This window comes from Anneissia japonica, unplaced genomic scaffold (assembly GCF_011630105.1).
Source record: "Anneissia japonica isolate Jap-2015-1 unplaced genomic scaffold, ASM1163010v1 scaffold287711_len853857_cov187, whole genome shotgun sequence".
In the NCBI taxonomy this organism is placed as follows: domain Eukaryota; kingdom Metazoa; phylum Echinodermata; class Crinoidea; order Comatulida; family Comatulidae; genus Anneissia; species Anneissia japonica.
Window position 1 is genome coordinate 572887 of NW_022753410.1, and position 12322 is coordinate 585208.

At 32.5% G+C, this 12322-nt stretch overlaps 1 protein-coding gene across 1 annotated transcript in view; it reads left to right on the forward strand.

Moving 5' to 3' along the window:
* Positions 1 to 6780: 6780 nt before the first annotated feature.
* The window catches only part of LOC117122844 (protein FAM149A-like), a 31837-nt gene continuing 26295 nt past the window's right edge, over positions 6781 to 12322 (forward strand). Inside the window, exon 1 of the mRNA XM_033268595.1 lies at positions 6781 to 8890. Coding sequence (XP_033124486.1) covers positions 8736 to 8890 — 155 coding nt within the window. The 5' untranslated portion in view covers positions 6781 to 8735. The remainder of the gene's footprint in view (positions 8891 to 12322) is intronic.

Consider the following 12322-nt stretch of genomic DNA (forward strand, 5'->3'; position numbering starts at 1 on the left):
TTCACTCTAAACCTGCTACATTAAAACCAAGGTGTAGACAACATTTTTATTTAGACTTGTTTGACCACTGAGAACTTCTCTTTAGAGATTATTGTGTTTGTCGCCCTCAGTTGTGCAGTGTAGCTTTTGGACCTGAACAATTTCAATTGAATTAAATTAAATATAGTATTGATTTCAGGATAATTTTGTTTAAATGATTTCTTTTTCATGAATTTTAATGAAAGTCATTTGTACCATAATGATAAAGAATTATTATTTATATAAATACATTTTGCATTGCTATTTACCTATAATGGGAAAATTACATTGATATTAAGATTTACGTTAAATATAATTTTACTTCCTTCCAAGTAATTTAGATTGATTTGTAGTGTTTTAGGGGTACTAATTCCCTGACAAAGCTTATATTTTGCATAAATGTGATTTTATATATTTTACCATTTTACCACAAATCTAATTAACATTACTTCCAAGTTTCGCCATTGAAAATACAGTGATCAATAAATATATTTCCACAGGAATTTATTAGTAGTGAGCCCTCTTGAGTTTAAAACTTTTGGACTAGTTTATTTACCAATGGGGAATATTGATAATTATAATAATTTACAGTGTTTGATTGATGTTACATGTCCCTTTTGTGAAGTGGTTTCATCCATAATTAGTCCAGCATTGTGCCTTCTGCTTGACTTATCTCATACGATACAATATATGATATAAATCAATAGGAGTGTTTGTTATGGTTACTGTTGCTATGTTTGCTGACATTTGGATTGAAACGTAATTACCGCTAGTTTTGTACAGTGCTAGCGAGAGTAATTATTTCTTGATTACACCACCACGCAACCATTCATATTCTATCAGTATCAATTTTTATGTATAAAATAAACAAAGCTATGCGAATTCTAAAAGTATCAGAAATGCATTATAAATGCATTTGCAGACGACATGATGATTATAACAAAAAAATTAATGGACTTTGCTTAATAACAGCTCCATATTTTTTTTAAATAAATTTTTCTCTGTACTTGACCAAATTTAGTTGTAAATGCTCAGTAAGGCACAGATTAATACAATTGGGCTTTTGCTAATTTACAGATTATGGAAATGCTAAGATTGTAGGTTGCGGCACCCCTTCCTTATCACTTCACCACTCAACTTGCTCCCCCCCCCCAAAAAAAAAAAGTTTTACACTATTGAGTTAATAATAATAAACCCTGAATAATAATAATTTTGAATTTTTAAACAGTGTATAATATTTATTCATGAATTTTTGTTAAAGTCTTGATATTGATATTTGAATGAGTAAGACTCAAATGTACTGTAATATGCAAAAATTTTCCATTAAAAAAATCAATACTTTTTTCAGCATGAATACGAAATACTATCCAATTTTGAAAGTATATTTTAGCGACAATCATTTTACTATTGATACTTTTCTTTCTACATGGTTTTATGTTAATATGCGATTTATACTTTAGAGTAACGTAAAATGAACAATTATTTCATGGCAACAATGTTTAATTACAGTATAATATGTGCATATTAATAATACGTAAATTATATGTTATTATATTGTTGCATTAGGGTAGTGGTATATTTGCTATTGGCAGTCCTTGGCACATTTGTGTGGAAATTTAAAAATTTTAATAATTTGTGCATCATCAATAAGCCCAAAAAAAAAAAAAAAGTAATTTCTCATCCCCTTGCGCATCCATTTTCTCTGGCTCACAATTTTTTTTTCTTTTTTATTTCCTTTATTTTACGAAATGTACGAAAATCTTGCTAATTCATATCAGTAAAACTCCGTACTGATTTGTTAAGGCTAAAAGAAACAGCTAACTGCTTAGACTACTCTAGGCCTAGCAACTGTATGTATTCTTTATGTCATGATCAATGCTGACTAAGCATTAAGAACCTCTAAAGACCACTAAATATCAATCCGTTGTAAGGGGTGCCCCGGTGGATGAGGCCCTTAGGACATTCACTGTTTTAGAGGCTTAATTGATGTAATTACACCGATCTTTATATGTGCTACCTGCAGAGAAAAAAAATTGAAATTGAAAGAAGTTCATACAGTAGCTACTGTAATTACTATTCTTCTTAAATGACCTTCAGTTGAAATAACAAGAAACATCTAATTATTTGTGATTTTTGTTTTCTCATTGAAAAATACACTTTTTTTTTTAAAGAACACTAAAGCTGAAATTGCTCAAAAATAAGAACAAATTGAAGCTGACATAAAATGTCAAATAAGGTTTTTGTTTAAAAAAAAAAATGGAAATACCAACAAATCAAGCTAGACACATAGTATATACTGTAAAATTATTTTGGTCTTACATTATCTGTACCTTACGTGCAATAGGGGTAACTGTAGTATAATACATATAGTTCAGTAGTGTACTGCTGTACAATATTCTGTCTTTAAAAAGTGTGTAAAAATAAGAACATTTTGAGCCTGAAATTGGAAAAAAAGTAAGAACACTAAACCTGGACTAAAAGTTTGTGGGTACTACTCAATTTCACTCAAAAGTTCATCAAGTCTGATCCATTTAATAACATTAATTATTATTATTAATAACTATCTTCTATTTGCAAGCATCGCACAACCATATCACATTATTTATAACATGCAATTTACTAATGTGCTATAAAAATAACCATAGTATTGTAGATCTACTATAAGCAACAGCAATATAAATTTAGCAACATGTATTATTAAAATTATTACTACTGTACTACTAGTATTAACTCTTTGTCTATCCACAGATGGTCAAATACTGTGTAAATATAAGAGTGTTTAAAGACAGTGGCGGCACAAGGGATTTCCCTATGAGAGGTCCAAGGTTATCCCACGGGGGAAGGGGGCTCATCTTACCTACTGTACTTCGGCCCAACCATGGTTTGGCTGAGTATATTGTACAGAAATACACAAGATGATGTTTGAACACACCCTTGTATGCTTTAACAATTAGTACACTAATACCATTGAAAATGTAATAATGTCATGAACACTTCAATTCATTCTTTTGTGTAATTTGTGGGAAATTTTTATAAGAATATCAAAATTCAAGAGGTCTGTGTGTTGTTTCTGGATAAAACAAAGTGGAAAGAATTCAGCACTTTGGCAGCTCTGTTACTGAACACTGAAGTCGTGTTATTTTCCCTTTTAATACTTTAGGATCAAAACTGTACAGTATGCCCTAGTTTATAGACAACTGAGGATAATTCCCTTTAGCATACCTGTATCTGTAACACTGTGGGAAACAAAATGCTAATACATTGCCTTAGAAAGAAAGTAGAAATAAATTACTTATTGATTAAGCAATGTTCTCAGATCATGAATTAAACCATTGTTGAAGCAATTACAGGCAAATTTGACATCTGGGTACTTTTTAGTGTTCCTTGATTTGCAACCTATACCGTACTTCCTTTCTAGCTAGCCAGTACAACTCAATGTAGACTGCTTACACTTTCAAACATATACACTCTTTAAGGAATTTATAGTTTCTCACGGTCAGGTTTTCCCGTCATTAGCGATTAATGGGAAGTTCTTCGTTTTTTTAATTCTATAATTTAGTGGTAGTGATGATCAACGTCATTCTTGTCTGGTTTAGATTTATTAATTTGCATTTTTACATGCTCAGGTTTTCCCAACATTGACGATTAGGAAGCTCTTCAGATTTGTTTTATTGTATATGTAGTGATAGCGATAATCAATGTCATTTGTTTGTACCTTGTTTATTAATTTCCATTTTTGCATGATACAACAATGACAACATTTTCAATTAACATGCTGCATTGCAGCACTTACATATTAACATTTGTTGTCTCACTGCCGCAGCTAACGTCATCAAATTTACAGTATAATTTATGCATAGTTGTCGTCAAATCATATTATTATTGTCTTCAATATCATCATCGTCAATAGTACCGTCCTTATCACACAACAGATATAATAATAATAATGATAATAATAATAATAATAATTATAGTTATAATTAACAATGGTGGTCCAATTAATAGAGTGGTTAATACAAAACAATGCTTCTAACTGCTTTACACAAAATGAACACGAGAAATGGAATGAAACCATAAAATATTCTAACGAGTAACCAAAAATGAAGAATAAACGCAGAGAAACCATTTTCACCGCCATTTTCACACCATATTGAGGTAATAAAACTCAAGAATAATACTGTAAACTTACAAACTTTATTTGCTTATTTTTTACTGTATTTAAGGAAGTAAACTTGTATAATTAGAACAAGTAAATATTTTCTTCACCAATTAACAGTTAGCCTGTCATTGTTCCTAGTATTTAAATCGTAAATTGACTATGAGAATCTAATACTATTGTATACAATACAAGTGCACAAACAAAAATATAATCCTCTCCCTAGGTCTTTTTTGCTACAAGCTTTGATAGCTGTTAGCATTTGTAACTTTGTGTGTGTTTTATACATTAGAAAAGTATTTTATTTACTGTGTTAAGAGTACTACAGAGATATTACTCCATTAGAGTACAATACCGCCGGGATAGTAGTACATTAGTTAAGGATAAAGTGTATTTACTGAGCTCCTAGTCAAACTGTACTCACCTCTACATGGCACCATGTTACTAATCCATCCTCACCCTGGCAACAGCTGAAGAAATGTTCCCCTTCAAAATGCTGGTGTACGTACTTATACACAATCATACTACTCTTGTTTTTTAATAGATCGGTCATAAAAGTGGGAACCCTTGTAAATTTAATTAAAATCATTGTAATAGCAGCTGTTCGATTAGAAGTTTCATTAACTCGGATTGGAAATAAACGTATTCATCTATTTTACTTATTTATCTAATATTTTTTCAATTTCTTTATTTCTCTTATTTTAAGAAAGTGTAGGTTCTTGAGCATCAGCCTAAGGATACTCCCTATTATTTTATTGTACCTCATACACTATTTATATATTCATCAATAAATTTTTATTTTATTTCTTCTCCTAGATGCGTTTTGCAGACCCATTTCACAAAATTTATAAAACAAAACATTGGTTTTTTGGGGGTTTTTTTCAACTCTTGATGGTATTTCAAAAACAAAGTTTGGCGAACAAGCATTAACAAATGTTTTGCCTGAAGTGATTTGTGGCAATTTCTCCAGACTGAAATTAAATGTTGCTACAGATAGATGAGTGTGCTTTGTCTTACCATGAGTCTGTCATATAACCTACATTCAGTTTAGGCCTAAGGGTAGAAAGAACAGACATTCTTCTAATGTGCTAGAAAAAGTTAAGTTGACACATAAAGTTTAAAATTGAACCTAGTTGAGCTACCTAGCTCATTACTTCATTGTTCTAAAGCACTGGCCTACTAGTGAGGAATTGGAATGCATAGCTTTTCAGAACTCAGAATATATCCAAAATCTAAAGCCTTGTACGCATACATTTTGATGAGGATTCTTGATTCAGATTTCATCAGCACTGCTACCAAGTATTATACTTAATTGTCATAGTGCGGACAACTATTATACAGGTTTACTGTTACCTAAAGTGCTGATGCAGAAATTTGGAGCTTAACAGTTGTTAGTCTAAGCTCATCTCTCTGATTGTACATCAGGTTTGTTGTGGCCAGTGGCTTACAACTCCGTTCAGTTCGTGCTCAATTGACCAAAGTGGGTAGTTGCGCAGCTGATAAATCGCGGTCCCTGATTACTTTAGGCTTGGATTAGAGGCATGCTAGTTACAGCACAGCAGGTTCTGTTCTTAAGTACAGGCCTGGTTCTTCATCATTCGACCTAAAATGTTGATTAGCTTATAGCCTGGCTAGATGTTGCTTTGTGCTTTCAATGTCGCTGTTAATTCGACCCAGCTGTCTTAAAAGATGCTCAAAAACTGTTCCCATGTGCATGTACTAAGGATAATACAGTACAGTTCCTCTGCTGATGATGAAGAGTTGATGCGTACATTTATGTATGGAGCATGTTTAAAGGCGTTATTGAAATCAAAGAAGGAAACAAATGTACAGTACGGAATATATCTAAATATTTTCGTTGCAGAAGCTAACTTTAAAAATTTTAAAATTTTCTTAAAAATGCTTAAATGATGCAAAAATCAAATGGATATTAAGTGTTATGTGACAAGGAACAAGAAGAACCAAGAGTTACGGTAGTATTTTGTTGGGGAATGCTGATTCTGTAGCAAAAGCCTATAGAAAAAAATCCATAGCATTCGGTCAATCTTAGGATTGTGACTTCGTTGACTCTACTACTGTACACACCAATCTACAGTAATATTGTCTTCATTCCTTGCTCGAGACGACTGCATCATCGCAAACCTGGATTTCGACTCAGCACCATTCAGTTGTCGTCTTGGTTGTGATACATTAAGTATTTATAACAGTAACAATAACTCACACCTGTGGCTAAAATCAATTTGTTGATAATACCTTTATGACGTATGTATTTTTTATCTTGAAAAAAAATCTACATATGTTGTTTTCAAATTACCTTGGATAAGGTTATTTGAGACAAGAGAGATGGGTTGATTAATTTTTTCTTGAACAGAACACACAAAGTTGTTTATCTTGTGCGTTGCCTGAAGAGAAAATTTGGTTTGGAAATTTTTTTGGCACTGAATACTTTAAAAAGCAGAACGAAACAACAAATGGTTTGTTAAGAGGTTTATACTGCTGTAGCACTAATTTGTGATATTGTTTTTTAATGAATTGGAAAATGTTGCAATTGGGATTTATGTTGTTAGTATTTCATATTTGAAGATCTCTCTGATTATACTTTAAGATTGGGGAAGAAAATCTGAGCTCAATTAAGCGGAAAACATCAGGTTGCACTTCAGGCGAACTGTATGATTATACTTCGTGCGCAAAATTTTACTTTTCATACTCCTTACAAGGTTGCATTGTGAATGTTAATATAAATTACATCATAGAGTGTAACCTTCATTTGCACAATGAGCAATTAACGTATAAACAAAGCTAAATGCAGAGGCGTCATCTTATGTGCAAATTCTGTGTGCAGATGTGTTGGCGAATTGTTTCAACGCTCTCACGTGGGTACTAGTTGACGTGGGTTGCCATAGAAACGAGGAAGTGAGAGTAATTGCCCCATCAGTTGTAGCTGACATTAATTCAAGCTGAAGTTGAGCCTTTGTTCTTGTTCAGTGGATTGAGTGCAAAGATAAGAGAGGCTGATATCAATAATCCAAGGTATTTGATAGCTGGAGGAGAGTAGGTTGGCCTTGGAATACTGTATACCCATTGAAAAATTGTGAACATTTGCCCATAAACTACATACATACAGTAGCTGCATTAGTGAATAGATGTTTTTAATTATGTGGCCACCATATCTCTATTGATATTGTTTGTATGTAGATAAACAACTGCAAAAACTTGATCAATTTTTAAGATACGGAATATCTTTGGTGCTTTTTAAGATTACTGCAGTTTTTGCATCTGGGATTTCATTGAAGACAATATACCTTATTGAGCATACAGTGCTTATGGACATCAGTTGTGAAACCTGCTGCCAGTGATTTCTAGGTTTGTAAACTGTAGGCTTAGCTAGTGACTGTACTCTACCTTTTAACTTGACTTTCGATCAATTGTATTTTAAAGGAGTATTGTAGAAAATATAGAAAAACCTGAAAGGGAATTGATTCAAGCATAATTTATAAAAACAAACCTGTTTTGATTATATATTTGATCTGTTTAAAACATTGTGTAAATATCATAGAATAACAATGAAGAAACTAATATACGGCAGATTGCAGTCAGAACTATTGATTTAAAGCGTGCGTACAGTTTGGTGCTAACAACAAGAATTGGCGTCTGATCACCAGGTTCGTGAATTGATATTGAAGCTACTATTGAAGCAGTTACAAAGTACTCTCCTCCTTCATGACGTCTCGCCTTTGCGCGGAAACTTGCACTCATGTGTTGATGAATCCATAGTAATGTCTTGATGAATCCATAGTAATATGTTGCAACAGTCATTCTTCCATCAAGTCATTCTCAAGCTGTTTTTTATCCAATTGTCTTTTGATGTGTGTGACCGCATTATACGAGTGATTAATATACCTTATATTGCTTCCTTGATGGAGAATTCTTTTTGTTCGTTTCGAATGAGTAATTTAGCATGTTAGATGTCTGAGAAACTATCAGTAACAGTTCAACACTAGTAGGCTATGCTCTAATCCAGGTGCTTAATAAAAGCGTGGACATTATACACTCTATTACGCAAGTAATAAGGGAAGGAAAGTGCAGACGAGATTCTACTTTTTTTGTGTCTTTCACGTCATTGACGGTTTTTATTATGAAAAATTGATAATGTAAACGTGTTGAAGTTCATAACGCTCTGATTCTTCAAACCGACCGGCTGTCTTTCTCTATAAAGGGATATTTCTTCGTTGAATTAAGCTTGCACGCACATACTTGATTATTTTGCATGGATATTTAATGGAAGATTTTTCAATACTCATGGATAGCGTGTGAAGAAAAACATAATTTACTGAGTCTGATTAAACTAAAATTGGATTCTTCTTGCTATTATACAGTACAATTTTTCCATATTAATGTGTCGTGTCTACTACGTTTAATGCTGAGGAGGTCTTTAAAGGAAATGGAAAAAGGATTTATAAAGTGTTTATCAAAGAGATATCTTATACAGCTCATTGTATAGTACAGTGTTTGTTACAGTTTCTTGGATATATACAGTGTTTTCTTTTGTAATACTATTCCCATGCAGCTTTTAAAAACATTGAGGATGACTTTATATTCCAAAGATATTGGCTTGAATTTTCAGCAGCAGTTTCATCGAGGGAATGTTAAGGGCCGGCCTCCATTACCATCTTCGCAGAGGGAAGCTATGTGTTGCTTAGCAACTGTACTATCTGTGTACGTACAATTTTTAACTCATTTCGAAAATGAATTGTAATTTTTCAACATAAATTTTTAACGATGTAATATCAGTATTTGAGAACATCGATACTGTGGCTAGCAGTAAATAAGTAAAAATACTTAATCTGAATTCATCTGTGAAATTTAATAATAATTATGATAGTAATGGAAATAATCATGATATAGTATATAATATTAGTGATACTAGTAATGATAATGAATGGGCTTTCTTATATTGAAATTTTTATTTTTTTATTTGTAAAATATTTCATGGTGGGAGGTTCCCTCTCTTTTCCCTCTCCAGTACTTCTGCTTTCCTCCTCATTTTATTTTCCTCCATTATCATTTCCTCCATTCTACTTTTCCTTTTCTTCCCATTCCCTCTCTTTCCCTACTTTTTTTTCCTTTTCCCCCCATACATTTGTTTTATTAAGGCTGATTGTGATAGAACTTTACATTTTCAAATTAGGCTGTTTTAGATGCCATATTCTACAAGTCTGTATTTAAAATATAATCAATAATTTATTATTGATACAGTATTAAATAATTCTTTACTAACAAGCTCTTTAATTTATATACTATCTCATCCTTCGACCATAAATAATGCAGTCATATTCACAATGGTTCTGCCATTAATTTTTTTTCATTAAAAAATCTTATAAGAGAATTTTATGAATATTCATTAGATAGAACTTGATATGGAAAATTACAGGCGATCTATATAGAACATCAATTATAATAAAGTCGTCCTTATTTTGATATATGATATAATTTACTTCTGCATTGATTACTTCAGGCAAGAAATTTAATTTGTGTAGTGTACACATTTTTTTTTTTATAAGAACACATTTTAAAAGAACATTGAGTCTGAAATTGTCAAAAAAATTAAGAACAAATTGAGGCTGAGGTAAAATGCCAAATTGAGATTTTTATAAACAAAAAAAAACAAAAAAAATAGAAAAACCAACATACCTTCTGTACCTTATTTTCAGTAGGTGTGACTATGCAATACCCTCTGTTATACAGTACAGTAATATAGGCTCTACACTGCTGTACAATAATAATTTTCCACGATGGTAAAGTGTGTATAAAACTGAGAACAAAATAAGAACACTTTGAGCCAGAAATGTGCAAAAAAAAAATAAGAACACTGAGCCTGGGAAAGTTTTATAATTTTGATATATGTTGTGGAAGACAGATTTACAAGTTATCTTTTAGGTAGCTACTGTGAAGTCAGGTTTTGGTCAAATTTTTTTATCAAGGTTGTTAGGATTTTGTAGTTCATTACCAGATGATTTATTGTTGGTTGCAAAACAGCTGTATAGTACATCTCACATATTTTTGTGGTCAACCACACTTTAGCACAATTTTAAAGTTCAACATACAACTATCCTGTAGCCTAACACCCTAAATTCCACAACACTTGTTATACACTCCTTGTACCCAGGTGACCTACATGGTGTTCTAATCTATACATGATTTATTCTCAGGATGTCAGAAGTTATATATTTTAATTGCTAGTTTTAAATTTAATAAGTTATACTTCTGGAAATCATTGTGATAGTTTTTTTATTCATTTATTTTTTATTTTTGTATATTAAGTTAAGGACTCTGAATATGTAATAAATACATAAGTGATTCAAATAATAATAGGCATAAAATACTTTTAAAAATGTTGAAAAATATTAGATTAATACATATTTTATGATTTAAGGAAGTGTGGTCTTTAACCAGCTTTCATATTTTACAACCGGGGTGGATCCAGTAGAAGCCCCCCTCCCCCTTCCGGGTTTTGCCACTAAGTTTTAAAATTTTCAGTGCAAATCAATGTTGCATGTGCTACTCACCTACAGTATTCTGAGACTGTTGTAGCTCCCCCCTCCCCTCCGCCCCTGGCAACTTTAAAAGTGGAAGATTTTTCCTTGCTCCCAGAAATGCGTTAAGCTTTGTCTACACTATCAAATTTTATCGAAAAAAGCGTCATGGAACATAGAGTTGAACACCAACTTTTTTTGATACAATGTGTTAATTTGTGATATGACGTCATCATACCCATATATGGGCACATTACATTCTTTTGTCATGTCAAATTTGATAGTGTAGACAAAGCTTTAGAGACATGCCAATTGCCGAGAGACTTGGCACCCCCTGAATTCGAAAGCCCACTGTGCAGGCGAAAATAGTACATCTGTCAATATTTTTCAGGATTTAATGCCATGTGGAGTTTAGGCTCTCCCTCTCCCATATGCTTAGAACTCTGTCAAATCAAATGTGACCATTCATATTATACCACTCAGAGTTCATCGACATCGATTAAGATGGAGTAGAGGTAGCTTTGCCTTTAATATCTGTTATTAACTAACTAAATGTCTAAATGCAAATTCCAATATGGATGATTATTACTTCCTAAAGCGTGCTTTAGAGGCCGAGTATACCAATATCAAATATTTACCGTGTGTTACTCTGTTTGTTCCGACAACTGTACCAAGGAAATTACAGCAAGATATCTATGACAGATTTCATGGATTGTGTTTGTATAATTAGTGAAGAGATCAATAATGAGCATACTCAATTATCACACAGTGCCTTGTATTGTTTTCAAGTAAAGTTACAATAAGATAGTGTTTTTGGTTTTTTTTTGGAAAGAATCAATACAACCATGGAAAACTGTTCCATTATGTAGGTGTAAATGTCGTTTAATGTTACATTGCTTTGTTTGGTTTAATTGAAACAAAATGAGGACACTTTAGTTAGGTTCGGACGACCTTCCATCTGAAGTAAAGTCACGACAAATGTAAAATTTTACGCACACGTTTCCACACGATGTTTACCCGGGACAACTAGTTAAAAGCTCATATCACAAAAACAGTTTATATAATGTTCACTTTTAGTTAGCCTGTAATTTTAAAGTTAAAAGTTCGGTAGAGTTTTAAGGTCATTGTACAGTAGGGAAGGTAGATATCAGAAATCGGCAATGGGTGCCACATGACCTAACTTCGGTGTTGGATATAAACATTGGCTGACTGGCACAGCGGTGTTTTACTTGGAGATTGCTATGGCGGTCGTCACTTGTTATTGCTGTAAAGATCATCATAATTTCTACTAAACTACAGTATACCAAATTCATTGGAAATTAAACTTCAAAACTTAATTATTTGCTAATGATGTAAAGAATACTGGTCGCAAACATTAAGATTTTCCGATAAATGTTAGGCATAGGCCCCTGCGTATCTACAGCATGGTTAGGTATGCATGATGGTCTTCGACCCACAATCTACGCTGCTATAGTGCCAGCCAAGGTTTATGAAGGATCACTTAAATTTCAAAGCATACAATCCAAGGAGAACGCTAGGATAAGTAAATAAATAAATACTATTTTGAACAATCGTAGTAATTCCTTTCCTAGCCATTTACTTCTCACGTTAACAG